At 43.4% G+C, this 19440-nt stretch overlaps 1 protein-coding gene across 2 annotated transcripts in view; it reads left to right on the plus strand.

The window, feature by feature from the left end:
- Positions 1-19440, plus strand: part of agtpbp1 (ATP/GTP binding carboxypeptidase 1) — a 54795-nt gene that overhangs the window by 1830 nt on the left and 33525 nt on the right. For both annotated transcript variants that reach the window (XM_080739133.1, XM_080739134.1), the window contains exons 3-8: positions 1752-1882; positions 11732-11799; positions 14783-14846; positions 17515-17661; positions 17828-17959; positions 19194-19287. In XM_080739133.1, coding sequence (XP_080595259.1) covers positions 1752-1882; positions 11732-11799; positions 14783-14846; positions 17515-17661; positions 17828-17959; positions 19194-19287 — 636 coding nt within the window. The remainder of the gene's footprint in view (positions 1-1751; positions 1883-11731; positions 11800-14782; positions 14847-17514; positions 17662-17827; positions 17960-19193; positions 19288-19440) is intronic.

Here is a 19440-nt window from a genome sequence, read left to right on the forward strand (position 1 = left end):
TCCTCTCCCAATGGACAGAGGTAATTGCAAATGTAACGCCTGGGTTGTTAACCTGGGTCTCCTGCATGGGACACCAAACATCTACCGCTCATTGGAGAGGGAATCCCTTTATGGCCAGCGGTGTATGAGCTTCAGGCAGGGCTACATGTCAACCTGTGTTCTCCTGCTACCCAACAACAGGCTGTATATTTCTCAGTGTAAGAGTAGGGAGACCACCGGCTCCAACCACTGCAGATGTGCTAGTTATTATTGTAAGAACATACTCTGTTGTACAGATTGATTAAAGTCACGTTTAATCCATACATCTGATTTAATCTAACTTAAAGTGAAATGAAAATGACATGATGATGTCAGATTAAACCCTTTTCTCGTCCGGCTGTGAACTCACAAACGGCGTTAAGGCATGCTGTGATAGCCATTTTATTTGCTATGATGATTTACTTTGACAAGTCATACAGTATACTCATATTACAGTAGGCTACCATAAGCCAAATGAGCTCAGTTCACTTTCAATGTGCTTGCAAAATGTTTCACCATATATGTCCTTACTAAGAATGAGTGCATTTGTGTGTGTGTGGTTTTTTTTTTTGCATGCATGCATGCATGTGAATACTAAGACTTTTGTTCTTGATTTAGCTGCACGTCTCACCCATGACATCTCTCTCTCTTTTACTGGGTGATATTTATCTCAGGGGTTTTGCTTTATTTTCTGTCTATAACGTCTGTCTTTATATGGACTTAGAGACTCAGCCTGGCAGAATTTTAGTTTTGATTTGGTCTCCCTTGGCAATTGTTGCTATGGCAACAACTGACCTCTAACCTTGCTCCTTCAGATGAGCTTTTTATAGCTATGGAGTGGAAACCATGACAATTTCATGTTTCGACATAATGTTGTTCACATGTTTTGGCATGCAGACATTTACTGTTGCAGAATCAAGTAACTCATATCAGTCATCCACCAGGACTTAAACAAATCAGTTTAGATTTATTTTTAAATGCCTGAGGCTCTTTTGTGTTTTAGATAATTATTTTAAATTGAGACACACACACACACACACACACACACACACACACACACACACACACACACACACACACACACACACACACACACACACACACACACACACACACACACACACACACAAAGGGTTACCGCAGGGTTCCCAGTTCGATCCCGGGCTCCCCCAGAGTTAAGCCCTTTGCACACAGGACAGTTGCGTTTTTTTTCGTTTGCGGCATGAATAAAACGCATTGGATTTGGTGTGCAAGGCTGTGCGGAATCGGCGCTGCGGATCCAAAAAGGAGTCATAAAAGGAGTGATGAGTTTTTTACCGCATGCGACAAGACGCACGAATCGAACTGGGTTCGATCGAGAAAAAAACGCACGGCGGCAGCCACTCGTCGCACGGCTAATTCGGAGCCGGTGTGCATGAGGTCGTAGAGATTCATTGTTTTCTTTTCAAAAAATTATATTGTCCGTTTTATCCGTGCGGTTAAACGCGCCTGTGTGCAAAGGGCTTTAGTGTCAAAGAGTCCTTGAGCAAGACTCTGAACCCCTAGTTGCTCCTGGTGAGAAGGTTGGTGCCTTGCATGGTTTTCTCTGCCATCGGTGTATGAATGTGTGTGTGAAAGGGTGAATGACTGTAATGCAAAATCTATGTAAAGCGCCTTGGATAAAGGCACAATGTAAATGCACTATTTACCATTTACACACAATCTGTTAACAATGTTGTTCACTGTGATTCCAGTGTTCCCAGTAACTCCAGGGTACTGATGTTACTGGGTCAGTTGGAGAGGATGAGCGGTGAGGCCATGATGACAGATGCTGAGATCGCTCGACAGCTCACTGCGAAGATCCTACACCTCATACAGACACAGGGTGAGAAATGTGCACACTCATCCACAACAACACACACACACACACACACACACACAGTAATGCACGCACGCACGCACGCACGCACGCACACACACACACACACACACACACACACACACACACACACGCGTCAAATGCCTATCTTTATTAGATTGCTGTCACCGTCATTTGATGTCATACTGTTGACACTGCTACTTGGTTTATAAAGTGGCGCAGTATAACTCTAGCATAATCACCCGAGGAAAAAAAAAGTGAAACGGGCAGCTCTGGTCTCGACTAATGACTAATTTACGAGGATCTGAGTGCTCTGGGTGGATGATTTGGCTGGTTGTCCCAGGATAGCACCATGCCTAGGCTAGTACTGGAAGTACTGGAAACATTTCAGCTGCAGAGGAGAGGTCAGTGTAACCTAATTCCACACACACACACACACACACACACACACACACACACACACACACACACACACACACACACACACACACACACACACACACACACACACAGGGGGGTGTATGATATTGGACCTGCAACCCACTGACCCCATCACCCATATACAAACATATAACCCCACCCCCATTCTCAGGCTTGTACCCTCCCACCCATTTGCTCCTCTCATCATCTCCCCTCCTTCACAGACAGGCCTTCTCATCATAGGGAATCTGAGAGTTGATTAAGTTGTTTCACAAGGCTATAAGTACCCTGTACACATTCTGTGAACACGCAAGCGATTTACAGACCTTTTGCCCCCAAGTGCACCACCTTTTGAAGTTGGGTTCAATTAGGAATCGGTGGGCATTCCCATTAACATCATGCATGTGAATGGTTGATTCCTACATTCCAAAGCTCTTTTCAAACCACAGACAGACACGACTTGAACCAAAGCACCATGTTTACTATGAGTTCATATTGTACTTGACATGCCTTACCCATTGAGCTCCCTAAGGGGGTCCTCAGTGCTACTACAGGGGGTCCTCTAAATCTTTGAGTGATAGAAAGTTTTTTCTTTTTTATATTAACTACTTGTACATGAGAACTTAAGCCAAAAATAGCAGATCTACAAGGCAAGCTCACAAGAGCTTGTAGATCGGCTATTTTCAGCAAAGAGGTTTGGTGTAGAGGGGGGAAAAGAGCAGACTAAGTACAGAGTGAAAGGTCAAGATTGTTTGACGGTTCAAGTGGTTAAATATCTGAAAACACAAATTGACATGACTCCAAAATACACTTGTTTGTGCTGTCAAACGATGAAACTATATGGAATCTACGAAAAGGTTGTGGCGGTCCCTGCTTCATCTCCTTGGCCTGAAAAAAGACCACTGCTGTAATAGGCATACGGCCACATCATTTGCAGTGTCATTTCAATTTAGAGCTCCACAGAGTATCAGATTTGACCTCCATTATTAACAATGCTGCTCTGTCATTCTGACACACACCTGTGCAGCAACCCCCCCCCCAGCCATCATTAAAGTTAGCAATCTGGTCACAGTTCATTACTCCCCAGCCATGTGATATAGAGTCCTCTACAGAGAAAACAAACATAAAGTAGTTGTCCTCCACTGTCAGCATGCGTTCAAGGCTAGAAATGAATTATTTCCATGGCATAGTAGCAAGATTTTCTTTTTTTTACACTGACATTTGTACATGTGTAATAGACATGTACAGTGTGGGTCTTGTTTGTACTTATTTAATTTATCTTATCGTTATTTTTCTTGTACTTTTGGAGCGGTGTGTGAAACACAGCAGCTCCGCTATAGGCAGAAATATGTGTCCAGTCTCACAAGTGAGAACTGTCCCGTTGAGTTTGAACAGGATCTGTGCATGTGCGCACAGCAGTTACACAACATTTCGGTACCTATAGATAGGCAGAAATGTGTGTCCAGTCTCACAAGTGAGAAGTGTCCCGTTGAGTTTGAACAGGATCTGCGCATGTGCGCACAGCAGTTACACAACATTTCGGTACCTATCGAATTGAGTTCCCCTCCGCCCTGATGCATGGAGAATGATGGGATTTTTTTGTTTCGTTCAGTTCGAACAGGATCTACGCATGCGCACGCACGCACGCACGCACGCACGCACACACACACACACACACACACACACACACCACGTCGCGATAAAAACAAAGGTTAACGGCAGCGAGAGGGAGACGGGGGGAGAGGAGGGAGAGAGAGAGAGAGAGAGAATCGTATTTCAGAGAGAGAGAGAGAGAGAGAGAGAGAGAGCTGCAAGCTCACAACGCCTCGCGCAAGACGCACATCGAGGTGTTGTCTGCGTGAAGATCAGCTGTTGTGTGTGTGTGTGTAGTCCGTTAATAACAACTAACAAGCATGGTATGTTGGCGTATCTCGAGTCGACCCCCTCTGCTGTCTGCGTCTGCCCGTGATAGCCGTTAGAGTGGAGGCTCACGAAGCATGCAGCCACCGTAGCGAGCCACGGGCAATCAAGAATTGACACATGTCAATATATAAAATAGGTGAAAAAAGTCAGGGACTTTGAACAGTCTATCCAAAATATCTCTGTTCCATCTATTCAGCATGCAGCCACCGTAGCAAGCCACGGGCAATCAAGAATTGACACATGTCAATATATAAATAGGTGAATATATTTATATATTTTATATATTTACCTGGAACTGCTCAAATTCACCGCTCCACTTCGAACCGAGGTTTGATTTTTTATTTCAGTGTTATCTTGTGACTATTGTTTTGCGGTTGCTAGCACAATCTTGTGGAACATGCCACTAGTATGCTTGTATGAGTGATAAAACCCCCTTCATTCTTGATTCTTGATTATGCCTCTTAAGGATGCAAACACTGTGGTCACAAAAGAACAATGCTCATGGCATTGCATGTAACAATACACACAGCAAGTGATTGTCTACAGCAACGTATCACTTCATTATTTCAAGGATAGAAGTTTTAGCGTTTTCTCCAAATATGGCAACTACTATTACTGGCAAAAATCATGCTAACCGTTTAGACTTATTTTTGTACAACCCTACCAGGTGCCATCTACTTACTACCAGCCTGTACATTTGACCTACAGTACCAAGGCCAAATAGAAAGACTTGTACTGTAGCCTACATTGATACCAAGCTGCTTAATTAAAGGACGACTTCACACAATTATTCATCCTGTCTTCATATACAGGTCCTCACTAATGCAACTGATAAAATGGAAAAAAAAATCCTACTTGGTCTGTGTCTTGTAGGAGGGCTGTGGACACCCACCTACCAGTGAGATCATCATTAGGCTTTTTTTTTTCTTCAAACAAGATATTCAAAATGTCTTTATTAACAATGGCTTCCATTATACAGTAGCATGCTAACTTTCTAGTAATAGAAAGCCTGACATTTCTATTAGCTTGATTCCTCATCGATGATGCTCAGCTCAGTGGCCTTGTGGCAAGAGTATCCGCCCTGAAACTGGGAGGTCTGAGTTCGATCCCCGGCCCGGGTCAAACCAAAGACTCTGAAGAATGGGATCCAGTGCCTCCCTGCTTGGCACCCTGCATAAAGGGTTGGATTGTATGTATGTCCCTGTGACATACTGTACTAGCGTCATGTTCAGGGAGTGTACATCAATCAGCTTCATGGCACGCTACAGAAACAGGAGATAGGTTACTTCCCTATGGCTCGGCAAGGCTTACTTACAGTATAGCGTGCTAACTTTCTAGGAATAGAAAGCCTGTGGATTCTATTAGCTTGAATTCCTCACTGGTAGGTGGTTTATGAACTGTCCACAGCCCTCCACTGAGACACAGAGCGAGTAGACAAAAATGGTGCCCTACTATAATGAGCATTAGTGAGGACCAATTATATGAAGATGGGCTGAAAATGTGTTAAGTCGTCTTTTAAAAAGGTCTCTTCTAGATGGTTAATCCACAACAAGCTTTCCTCATCTATAACAATGTGTAAACAGTGTGTAAAGTGAAATGTTTGCATATCTGTACATTTTCAAAGACGAGGGTAGATGATGGGATTTGTCCCTAGGTTAACAGATCAACAATGATGTCAAGGTGTGCTCCTATGTGCATACTTTTGTAAACACAACACAGCCATGATAAGAATGGGAAACATAGTGAAAGGCAGGGGGATGTCACAATTGCCTTAAAGGAATAGTTCTCCCACAAAAAAAAAGAATATTCTTCTTCTTTTTTTCTATCGATTACTCACCCCATGGAGACATGAATTCATGGATATTGTTTTGTTTTTGTTGCATTCCTAAGCCAATAATTTTAGGAGACTCTTTGTGTCTCCATAAGTAATCACTACTGGTCATCAAATTATTGGCTAAAAGCATCTACAGACTAAGAGATTTCGATATTATACGATATTATAATTTTTTCCTCGGATCGTATGAGCACACACACTACACCATCCTCAGTCTTGACGATTATTGGGTCGTGTGTCCCGCTGTGCGAGATACGCGCGACAGGCCCGCACACACAACAAGACCTCTCCTCCGACTCCCCTGTGGTGAAATCTGGTGCGAGATGTGATGAGACAAAAAAATAAAAAATAAATCACGCCTCCCTCAAAGCGCAGCGCTGAAGAGCAGCAGCTGTCAGCGACAAGCTTGATTTGCCCCGCTGCGCACCGCTGTGTTGGCCTTGAATCTCCCAAACCGTAAATAAAACAAAGCCATAAAAGATATGTTTCTGGATAAACAAACGTGTCTATAACCACTCAAACTGCATGGCGCACTGTGCGCAAAGACGCTGATCATTGATTTATTCCTGCAAAACCGAACTGTTTTAAAGTGACTTTCAAAACTCAACAATCTGCTATAATACAAAGCGCCTCGGCGCTGCTGCTGGGCTGTGCTGCGAAGCGATACGAAATTAAACCAGTGACATTAAAAGTAAGATCATGATACAAACTTTAAATGGTAGAAGGTTCTAATCATATGATGATGTTTATGAAAATAATATTAATAACTAGTGACGGGAGTGAGTGAGGACGGAGGAAGAGAGAGAGGGAGAGTCGAGAGGGAAGGAAAAAGGAGAGATTTGCTCGGATATATCGTCACTACCCGTTTCCACACCGAATCACTGCTGGATCTCTACCCCGCTGTGCGGTGATTTTCAAGCAAGTTTGATATTTTCTGCTGTCGGGTGGGTTGTAAAAAAGGTCGTAAAAAAGCTAATTAACATATTGGCGGGCGCTTCCACACGACGAGGAGAAAAACTGTGCCTCGTGAGCGAATTTGGGCTGTTCCTCGTCACAGTCATAAATTCCTCAAATGCCACAACATTGCGTACGAATTCTGTTTGTCTGGGGGGGGGCCTTAGGAATGCAAAAAAGTTTTTTCAGTGAACTATCCCTTTAAGAGTTAAATCACTCCAGTGTTGTTCACACAATTTTGAATTATTTCTGTTTACATTTGGCAGGGCAAACATATAGTATGTCACAGCCCGTTTGAAAGTCTTGGCGTCACTTGGCGTCTTCATTGACATTGGACACTGAAGAAAGAGGGTGATATGCGAACATATCAATCTTAGTGTTGATTTTAATGCAGCTTGGTGATCGGCTAGACCAGACATTCTCAACCTGTGGGCCGGGATATTGAGGATATTGCAAGTGGGCCCCCAAAATAATTGCAAAAACACTAATATTTTAATGATAATATAACATTGTAAATAATGTAACATTTAAAATCTTAAAATCAGTTTTCATTGTGATACCGATAAATAGGAAAGAACTTAAACTTCATCTCAGTCGTGGTGGAAACCTCATATGTCCAAAATGGTTACTTTTCAGGATTCAAATGGAAATAATAGCGAGAATAGTATATCTTCACGCCGCGTTTCGAGCCTGTGGATCTGCTACTTTTGATACTTTCTGCCCGAGAGCAAAGACTGCTGCAACACGAATGATTGATTTATTGATTGATTTATTGATTGATAATTAAAATAAGCATGGTCTGTTAAGCCAGATGGGTGGGCTGCGAACGGAAATCTCAGGATTTTCAAGTGGGTCCAGATCCAGGAAAGGTTGGGAACCACTGGGTTAAACCTACAGTAGATGGATGGATTAGTGATGGATGGATTAGTGAACTCAATCTTTGGCTCATGTTGCCATAACTTGATATTTTATTTCAAGCCTCTCTGACGTATCATTCCATTTTTAGCCAACAGGGGACAGTGGATTGCCCAAGGCCATCATTCTCACTTTCTCACTCTTTGGCGTGGCTAAGCAAAAGAAGATAGAGGGAGGAGCAGTGCAGTAGTTTTGTGTCGGGGGTGTGTGTGTGTGTGTGTGTGTGTGCGTGCGTGCGTGCGTGCGTGCGTGTCTTTCTCTCTGTGTCCAATACAAACACACACACACACGCACGCACACACACACACTGTGTGTGTGTGCAGTGCATCGTGATGGGTGTGTGTCTGTCACTCACTGAATGATGATGTGGCTGTTTCACTGGTCTCTCCTGCTTGGCTGGCTGTCCCTGCAGCTCTGGGCTGTGACCTGGTTCATAGTAATCACACGCTGTGCAGTGCCCGTCTTAGTCTCGTGTTCAGACACTGGGCGTTGGAGAACAGAGTATTATAGAAGAATAGAGGCCAGTGGACTCAGTGGAATCAGCGCTGGCTGATGCAGACGATGCCTGCTGTGGCGTGACGTTGGTGCCTGTGTGAGTTATTGTTAGTTAATCTTTCAATGAGTGTCTTCTCAAGAGAATGCAGTCAGCCATCCGCCCTCCACTCTCTCTACTACTGATTATCAGGAAAGGAGGAGGAAGATGTAGGAAAAAGGATTGTAGGAGGAGTCAGTTGGTAACTTAAACAGTTGGCTGGTTTCTTTAGGAGTGGCCGAGTGGTCAAATTGCCATAGCATTTGGAAGGTGTTGATGGCACCGTTCAGAGCCCTCTCAGTTCAAAGCGTTTGTTCAGTGCGTTACTTGTGGACCAGTTGAGGGGCTTGGTGTGTGCATCTCCCCAGCTTCCAGAGGTGCCATACACACTATTCTTGAAGGTTCTGCTGTTGGCTTCATTGTAGAGCATCAAGCTCTTGGAGGCAGTGAACCTGGGAACTCAGAAGATTTAGACATTTTCTGCTTGTCCCTGGAGAGGTTTGCTCCCTTTTTGTTGTTGTGAGATGGAGTACAGCTACACAAAGAGACGGAGTAAATCTGTGGTCTGCCCCGAGTCACCAGGTAAAGTCCAATTCCTACTTCTTCGTACAACCTTGTCACTCGCCAAAAATATATATTATTACCCATAAGGGAATGAAAACATGCATCATTTATACACCGGTAAGAGGACTTAAATTATTTGATTTTCTGGAGTTGTGCTTGATTTAACTTGCCAGACTATGTCACCACATGAACTCTAGAATGAATGCGTTGCGACCAAGTAGATGTGCTATTTTCGATATTGACATGCAACAAAGTATATAGGGTTTAAGTGATTAACAGCCTCCAAAAACTTGACGGGGTGAAATATGTAATGATACTAAATCAGGTGAGCAAGTTGCAACATTTTAAAATATAGAAATACCTTTCTTTTGTCTGTGCTGTATTTCACATCTATGCTGACTGCATTCATTAGCTCTGTTTGGAATGATCTAACTGTTTCCGCTTAGGAAATGGGGTCACCAGTTGACACCTGCCCGATACCTCATTTACTAATTGTTTTGGACTTCTGAATATTGATACCTGTTGCAGCAGTGTGTATATTTCCATTCAGTAATTTGCTGTTTGTTTGCCTTGTGGGTCTTCTTTGCCAGACTACAATTTGTAGTTCATGGAAGGTAACTTATTCTACTGTTTAAACATTAACCTTTCTTGCAAATGTAATACGTTTTCTTGCAAATGTAATAAGTGGCAGACGGTACTGCTCTCATTGCAATGCTTGTCTGATCAATAGCGTCTCTAGTGATCTTGTTTTGGGCTGTGAGGATTAGTGTTGAAATGTCATTTTGTTTTCAAGAGCTTTAAAAAGTCTGGTATGACGAAAATGTCTTCAGAGGTCACAACTCTCCCAGCCACTCAGTGATGAGTCCGTGTGTACGCACATGCGTGCCTGTCTTTGTGTGCGCGTGTGTGCGTATACCGTGTGCACACGTAGTTGTACACACAAATACACCCGCATGTGTTGAATGTGTGTTACTGACTGTCAGCATGTGTGCACTGTGCGCACACATCTGTCGTGTTTCCATACTGATCTATGTTTGACCCACCACATGCTCATTGGAAGCGTTTGTGGTCAAACGGCATGGTGCAGCCCAGCTTAATTTATTGCATCATAAATCAATGAAGCTTGCAAGCTTGGCTCCCTCCATGTCCATACGCCATTTGCACCCCTGTGTTCAGTTTAGGTCTCCATCCATCACACTGGCACGCTCTCCACACTACAGCCACCTGTGAGATCTGCATCAGGCAAAACAAATCAGGCTGGGCCATGATATGCTGAGGTGTGACATGCCTGCACCTACGCCTACAGAGGCCTGTATATTGGCTTTCCACAGGATTCTACTGATATTGGCAACCCCATGACCTTTCCTGTAGCACCACCCTCAGGCCAAAATGTAAACTGCACAAAAGGTATGGCATAATGATAATCCTATTGGCAGGTTCTTGGACCTTCCTGGTTTTGACCAAGGCCTTCCCTTTAATGCCAGCCGTTAGCCCACATTACCATTTGGGTATAATGAGCACAGGACAGCTTTTAGATGTTTAGTCTTGTTTGAAAGTAGAAGCTTCTTTGTAACTTTATTGGTTTGGAAGCTCATTTGGAAAGGTTGGGAGGAAATGACTCACTGGGCGCGTTTGTTTGTGTGGTTTGGGTTTTGTCTAGCCTGTCATGACCTGTCAGAATGCCCATCTCCTTTGCACATTGAGTCCGACAACAGGAATCTGTCACCTCCTGAAACACTGAGCAAGCACATGGTGGAGATGTGTGTGTGCTTGCGAGGCATGCGCAGGGGTGTCGCACCAAATTCTGGGCCCTGGGTACTTTAACTTTTGAAAAAGCTCACAGCGAACTTGTAGATCTGCTATTTTTTAAAAATCTTGAACATTTGTGGAAGTTCTTTTTGAAAAACCTATGTTTCTACAGTATGTCAGTGGTGCTCAAACTTTTTCATGTGAAGGACCCCCAAAATTATATGTATTTGGCCACGGATCCCCATCTCAAAATATTTAGTTCCAGGGACCCCCCAGAAGCAAAATTTGAGTTACAGATGTTCGCTTCAAAAATACATATATTCAAAGATTCCAGGCCCCTCCACCTTGGGTCCTAGTAACTCAGTCCCCCCCCCCCCGTGACGCCCTTGTGTGTGCGTGCGTGCGTGCGTGCGTGCGTGCGTGCGTGCGTGCGTGTGTGTGTGTGTGTGTGTGTGTGTGTGTGTGTGTGTTGGAGAGCGGCAGAGGCAGATGATGAGGAGACTCAAAGCAAATGGAAATGACCTCTTGCAGTGTTAACCTTTGTATGAAGATGGATGTCGCAGTTTGTGTAAGCAGAGAATAGCTGCTGACTGACATTCAGTATGTGCCAACTGCACTGCCCTGGAAAGAAAAGTGTCTGGTTTCCAAACATTTTAGGATGCTGTGCTCCCTGTGACATGATGACATAACATCACTTGACATTTATGTGACAACGTCCTCCCCTTGAATGTCTATATTTTGTTTTAGAAACCTCTAACTTTCTTTAACAAGAAGTTTGTCGTTTTAATATTTCTAAAAGTTTGTTTTCTGTGTGTGTGTGTGTGTGTGTGTGTGTGTGTGTGTGTGTGTGTGTGTGTGTGTGTGTGTGTGTGTGTGTGTGTGTGTGTGTGTGTGTGTGTGTGTGTGTGTGTGTGTGTGTGTGTGTGTGTGTGTGTGTGTGTGTGTGTGTGTGTGTGTGTTCTAGAGAAGACCCGGAAGGAGGTGATGTCCAAAGGTTCCAGTGGCATGGAGGTCATCCTTTCTTCACTGGAGGTCAGTCACTCATCGGCACAACTTGATACGATGGCATCTCATTAAACAAACCTGTCGTGTTCAGAGTTCTCTAGCTTATTTACTTTTTCCTCAACCAGCAAAGCAATGGACTGGTCTACCCTTTCAGTTCTGGTGTGAACAATGAGGTTCACTCACTCCACAAATGGATTTGTAATCACCGTTATCACCCTTTCCTTGGTTGCCACTTATTGTTTTTAACTGGATAACATTGTCTGTATGTGTTTATGAGTGAATTTGAAGAGAGAGAGAGAGAGATGTCCTCATGGGATTGTAATGTAGATAAGCGGCACAGTAGTTAAGATACAGGGTAGGAGAAGTAAAAGAAAACATTGTATTGTCGGTACACTAACCCTGTGTGTTTCAACCGGGGTGCCTCAGCACTTGTAGTGTATGAGATGAAAAAAGGTTGAGGAAACACTGCACTAACCTAAACGAATAGAAAACACAGATTTTACATTACAGCAACGATACTGTGTGTCTGTCTGTCTGTCTGTCTGTCTGTCTGTCTGTCTGTCTGTCTGTCTGTCTGTCTGTCTGTCTGTCTGTCTGTCTGTGACGATACTTTGTCTGTCTGTCTGTCTGTCTGTCTGTCTGTCTGTCTGTCTGTCTGTCTGTCTGACCATCTATCCACACATTCTTTCTGACCTGTGAGGGTTCTAATTTCCATTGTGATGCCCGGCTATGGTCAGCGGTATCCATGACAGCGGTGCCGATTGCAAAAAACTGCTGGCCAATGTTGTTGTTTTCAAAAGGATTCGGCTTTTAATAATAGCTAGCTAGCCACCCAGGCCACTGATAGGCTATAACCTGTATACAGATGGTATGAGCCCACAGTTACCCTGTGTATCACAGACTGCATAAAATGCACACATCGTTTCAGGGTGTGTAATTTACTGACTGCACTGTAGACATGGTTCAGCAGTTGTAATTAATAGGTTGCACCCTGGATCAAGATGAAGTGATCGTTTATTACGTAGTTAAAGATGCATGATGTGCTGTGAGCTGAAGAAGCCTATTCACATCATTGATTGAGCTACTGTATCAAAACTCAAGGACGGGTGACAAATTAAAGGAAACAGTGTCTTAGTAAGGTGTTGGCCACCAGAACAGCATGAGTGTACCTTGGCATAGATTGTAAATGTCTCAGGAACTCTACTGGATTTCTAACAAAAGCTATTCCCTCATTAAAGGACAACTTTGTTTTTTTACAACAAGGGTTCATATTTTAGATTGTATTTAGAGAAAAGAAAACGTGAGTGTTAAAATGTTTTAATTTGCTTCGTTCTATTGTTTTATCGCGTTTACTGTGCTAAAATGTGGGGCATGCGTACGCATGGGGGCATGGGTACAATTGGCTAAATATGTCTTTTTAGACACAATAAGCCAGCAGTTTCTTTATTGCTATTTACAGTAACACTTCTAGCCCCCATAAGTCACATCCAACCATGAAAGGTTGCGTTGTATCTTGGGAATGGGCTTATTCTGTGTAAAATGACATATTTAGCCACTTGTACGCATGCCCCCAAACACTGAAATAAGAATCTCTAAAACAATAGAAAGAAGTAAATTAAATCATTTTAACACTCATCTTTTATATTCTTTAATTACAATCTAATGAACCCTTGTTGTAAAAAAAACTAAAGTTGTCCTTTAAGATGATGGTAGTGGCATGCTAACACGTCAGTCCAAAATCTCCCATAGGTGTTCAAGGGGGTTGAGATCTGGTGACTTTGAAAGTCATATCAATGATAGCATACGAGTCACATCATTTTCATAATCATCAAACCACATTCAGTGACCCCTAATACACCACAACGCAGGTCACTTATTACACCTGCGCTGGCAGCATTACATTGGTTACCCATTGACTGCAGACTTGATTAAAAAAAATCTATTCTTACTTACCTAACAGAACTATCGTGCCCTAAGGACAATGTGGGATTGCTTGGTCTCCTGACAATGACCTTCTCATTGTCAACGTAAAGGTGACTGAGCTTTTGAGACACTCTGGAATGGCATTCCCTTAGCATTAAGAAAAGCTGAGTCAGTTGATTACTTTAAAATTGGTCAAAACCTTACCTTACGCTTGAGCCCTGTGGATGCGTGAATTTTCATTCTGGGAGGCACCACCCCTATCACCATAGAAATGTTTCATCATAGGATAAAGCTGATCACTCAAAATGCCATAGAAATGCTTCCCCCATAGCACAACAGAGTCCCCTCAGTATAAGGGTAAAGTATTCAGGCCTGTACCTTTCTCTTGGTGTGTACTTTACACCATACAGGCATTCACCCACTTGTGGAGAAATGGTGAAGATTACTCATCTGGCCATATCACAGTTTTCCACTTATCTGTAGACCAGAGCTTTATATAGTGTTTATCTGCACCACTGAACCTCAAAAGTGAATTGTCTCTGTAATGAGGGGTTTAAGTAGTGCTATTGTTACATTCCTCTAATGTTGTTGTTGTCGATGGACTGTTCTTGCTGACACAGTCTGATCACATCTTAGCTGCAATGACATTCTAAGTCCTGACATTGCACACATGAGCATCATCGAATATTTTCTTTCTAGTTTTCTTATTGAAACACTATCCAGTTGAGTAGTCTTTGTGACTAAGTTCCTGTCATATGTGCCCCAATAATGAACTATGTTCATAGTCACTTCTTTTCGGTTCATCCTGCAATGATGATGATCCATATTCAAGGACAGCTGGGCCTGCACAGCATTGTTAGACCTACCACGGAGCACGATAGGGTGTTAATTGATTAATTGTAGATGGTTGTAGATGTAGACAGTATAGAAACATCTGCTTTCATTATATTTCTAAACTCAGTTATTCAGCTCTTTCCTTTCATTTGTCAACTGTCTTTATGCACTAAAGTATATTTTATTATATTATAAAGTGCATGTCTAGTTTCACCGTGCCTTGTTTAAAGCCTAGTCTGCATGACTTCGACAGAACTCTCGGGATCTCCAGACCACCCTGAACATTCTGTACATCCTCAGCGAGCTACTTACCGTGGGTGAGTAGATGTTCTTCTTTTATCAAGTGGTTGATGAGTGATTCCATAGATACAGGAGTCCATAGACTAAATTAGTTAAATCATTCAGCAGGTCATTTAACTGCCCTCGAGCAAGGTACCAAACTGCACTGTGGCAGTTCACTGTTCCTAAAGCTGGCCGCACACTAGCCGATAATCGGGCTATTTAATTACCCTCCCGACAATCGGGCTGCCACCGACTGAAACGGGCCCGACAATCGGGCATGAACGTCGTCTAGCGTGAGGTCTCACAGATCCACTCGGAGCCCAGCCGAGTGGCTCGGAGGACGATCGGGGTAGCCCGACTCTTTTCAAACATGTTTGATATTTTCCTGGATCTGTACTGGTCTGGAAGACTGGAAGGGCAGCAGGGGACTGAGAGAAAATAGGTACAGCAGCCGCTGATAGATGCAAGTCTCTGAGCATACATCTGACTGAGTGACAGATCCATCTCTTTTTTTTTCTCTCCACCTCTCCCTCTGCCTCTCACTCACTCACACACACACACACACACACGCGCGCGCGCCCGCACACAGACACACTTTTCATAGCGTCCGTCCGTCCATCAGGTTGTATCATGAATGATTGGGATTTAAATTAAAACTCAACGGCAGCGCATATCAAACAAACAGAAGAAAGACCGCGACCAGCACACATCCCTTGCAAGTAGGTGGGACGTTCGCGAACGAATCGAGTATTTTGAACGGCTCTTTGAAATGAACGATGGGATCCGGTTCGCAGTAGGGAGCCGTTCCTTTCTAATGAACAGTGGTGGGAAAATAGCCTACTGCAATCAATGTGGAAATACTCTGCCACAAGTAGAGGTTTTTGGAATGTTAATATACTTGAGTAAAAGTACAAACGTATTGGTATCATTCAACATTTAATTAATGTAGCCTACAGAGTACCAATAGTAGAAAGTAGGCAGAATGTCCTGTTTCACAGATTTTCCAATGAATAAAATGTAGAAAAATCTTTTGAAAATAGCCGATCTACAAGCTCACAATGCAACAAATGGCAGGTATGTAGGCCTACCTATATATGGCAGAAATAAATGTATATAGGGTTTAAGTTATTTGTAATTATATCAAAATCTACAAAGTAACTAATGAGCCAGTCTTTTGAACGGCTCTTTGAAAGGAACGGATCCCAGAGATCCGGTTCACTTCAAAGAACCATAAATCCCATCTCTAGGAGTCAAAGAAGTACACGCCCATCCTGATCTACAAGCTTACAATGTGGCGCGGGACAGACACAGTTTGGTCTTGGAGATCTTGTTCTGGGTGCGCTACACAGTCATACGACTAATCATAAATCAGGCACCATGAGAAGGACGGAGCGGCACTTTAGCGCAGGAGAGGGGATGTCAGAGCTGGATGTACATGAAACGTGTCAAAGTGAACTCATATCGTCAAAATAGGACACAACTTCCATATTGAAGCTTTTTTTTTTCGTTGCGTGAGGCGGTGTTGTGTGTTGAGTCAGTGGATAACGTCATGTGTTTGTATGTGCGTGTGCGTGCGTGCGTGTTGCAAAGCACAGCTCTCAGAACAGCCCCGTGGCATCTTGTATTCATTATATTATGTATTATTGCTGTGTTCGAGCCCGACTCAATCGGGATAGAATCCTGTAGCGTGCGGAGCGCCCGACTGTTCAAAACGGCTAGTCTGAGCCTGTTTAGATTATCTGGTAAAATAATCTGAAAAAATTATCCTGTAGTGTTTAATTCTACCCGATTCAGTCGGGCCCGATTATCGGCTAGTGTATGGCCAGCTTAAGTAGTTAGGATGGGTCAAATACAGAGGACAAATTTCCCCAAGACAAGTGCATAATAAACTATACAGTACCTTAACCTTAACACCTTGACGTCCGAAATAGAATGGTGGTTGGTAGATTAGCCGTGACATTTCTATTATTGTATTGTGATCTGAGACATAATATTATGTTTATAAACATGACCCCGCAGCCCCTCCATCTTGAACAGCGCCGCTGTTTTTTCTTTTTTTTTTTCCCCCAGGCCAGTAACTCACCATGATTTTCTCGATTTCCGTTGGGATAGAATGGGGGTTTTGGCCGATCGTCGATGTCCCCGTGCGTTTCGCGTGCGCGATCCTTTCACGTAAATGTCCCCGCAAATAGTCCATGTGTGACTGAAGAACAGAACTGAAAAGTTTCGCTAGCATAGCCCCAAGCATGGCTGCTGTAGGAGCTCGAGTGTGCAGACAGCAAACGGATGGCTGGGAGTAGCCTTGGAGAAGGAGAGGCGCTGACGTCACCTCTGCTTCATGCACGGTCTGCATGAGCTATCAGTGCACGAGTGGTGACTAGGGAAGGTTAGACGATCGCCGATTTTCGGATCAAAAGCTTTTATTCCGGTTTTAAAGACAAAGTCCGGGAATGTACGGCGTGGCTGAGAGTCCCTGGGGGGATGTGCGATATAGTACGGTTTTAACATTAAGGGGCTCCCCGTGGCTTAGAAGGTGTTAACATGTTTATTACTGAGATACTACTGTTAGTTAGACTGGCTGACTGATTGATTGATTGATTGATTGATTGACTGACTGACTGACTGACTGACTGACTGACTGACTGACTGACTGACTGACTGACTGACTGACTGACTGACTGACAATCTATCTGTCTCTCCCAGGTGGAGGTCGCAGGGTTGGTGTATTTGTGTCTAAAGGAGGAACGGGCATCTTGCTTCAGTTGCTTCTCACTGCCAGTAAAGATGCTCTTCCCAGTGAAGAACTGATGTTACAGCTTCACTCCCTACTGGCCAAGGTTGGACCAAAAGGTTGGCATACACACGCATTGTACACACATGCATTGTACACACACACACACACACACACATACACACACACACACACACACACACACACACACACACGCATACGCACACGCACACACAGACAGACACGTGCGCACGCACACCAGCTTTACGACATCTGTCTCCCCAGACAGGAAGTTTGGAGTGAAATCCCGTCTGAATGGTGTTCTGAACGTCACGGTCAACCTTGTGAAACAGAACCTGCAGAACACCAAGCTGTTGCTGCCCTGCCTGCAGGTCCTCAGGGTTTACTCTACCAACTGTAAGTTCAATCAAGTGTGTGCGTGTGTCTAGGCTGCACAACAGTGGCCTTCTCAATCTGTTCCTGATTTTATAGTTTAAAAATCCGGCCACGCACCGTTGTACGAATGAAACATAACTCCGGCCACGCACCGTTGTACTAATGAAACATAACTCCGGCCACGCACCGTTGTACTAATGAAACGTAACTCCGGCCACGCACCGTTGTACTAATGAAACGTAACTCCGGCCACGCACCGTTGTACTAATGAAACGTAACTCCGGCCACGCACCGTTGTACTAATGAAACATAACTCCGGCCACGCACCGTTGTACTAATGAAACATAACTCCGGCCACGCACCGTTGTACTAATGAAACATAACTCCGGCCAAAGTGCCCTTCTGGTCACTCAGCGGTATTACGTCAGTTCATGCTCACGGAGACAGGGTTGAACACAAAGCTGTTCACAAAAAAAAAACTAAAAAAACAGGAAAGAAATTGTATCTCCCTAAGCCAGCATGTTATTGCTATCTAGTATGTTCTGATCATTGTATGTTATTTATTCAAATAGCCAATCTACAAGCACACAAACAGCCCCATCTACAATACACGTATGTAAGATTAAAATAGCTGCTGTGTGAATATGGTTAGAGCCCCATACCCAGTGACTTTTTTTTAGGGCTTATTATAATCTATGATCCGCGGCTATTCGTGTGGCCAGGGCATACGCCAGTGCATAATGCCTATCAGATACACTACTTTGAAAGGTTCATGAGGGCATATGCTTTTTCAAAAAAATGTCTTCACAGCATACTCCATATACCCGTGTGACAGGTAGAACACAGCACTGCCCATACCTCTACCGCAAATACCTCTACCGTAAAACAGTATATATTTTTTGTTTTGTTAAAAGTTGAAGCTCTACTGTATATTCTAGCCATTGCTTAAGTGTTTTTTCAGTAACAGGGGTCTCCCTGTCTCTTTAGCTCCTTAATAAACCAAAAATAAATGTTCAGGTGTGTTGCCAATTTCAGAGAGAGAGAGTACCATTTATTAGCTTCAGTTTAATAGTGTTCCAATTATGTCTGGGTAAAATTGCTATCCTAACATATCAGTTTCTCTGGAGAGACGGGGAGATCCATGTTACTGAACAAACACTCTATAGCAATTATTTCAATCAGAATTTAGACCTATTTAAAAAAAAAGAAAAGCGTTGCTGAATGTCTCCCTTCATCTTCCTCTCTATCTTCACAGCGGTAAATGCCATTTCTTTGGGGAAGAATGGAGTGGTGGAACTCATGTTCAAAATTGTGGGACCCTACACCAAGAAGAACACCAGTGTGCTCAAGTAAGAGCATCCGTGCTTATGGGTTAGCATTTTGTATAACACTTTGTGTGTGTGCGTGTTCATATATGAGTAATGTGGATTACAGCAAACTATTTTAAAAGCGTCTCACACAACATACGTTCTTGCTCCATGCAAAACTATATTTCACAAGTC

This window comes from Nannobrachium achirus, assembly GCF_963921795.1.
Source record: "Nannobrachium achirus genome assembly, chromosome: 12".
Classification (NCBI taxonomy): domain Eukaryota; kingdom Metazoa; phylum Chordata; class Actinopteri; order Myctophiformes; family Myctophidae; genus Nannobrachium; species Nannobrachium achirus.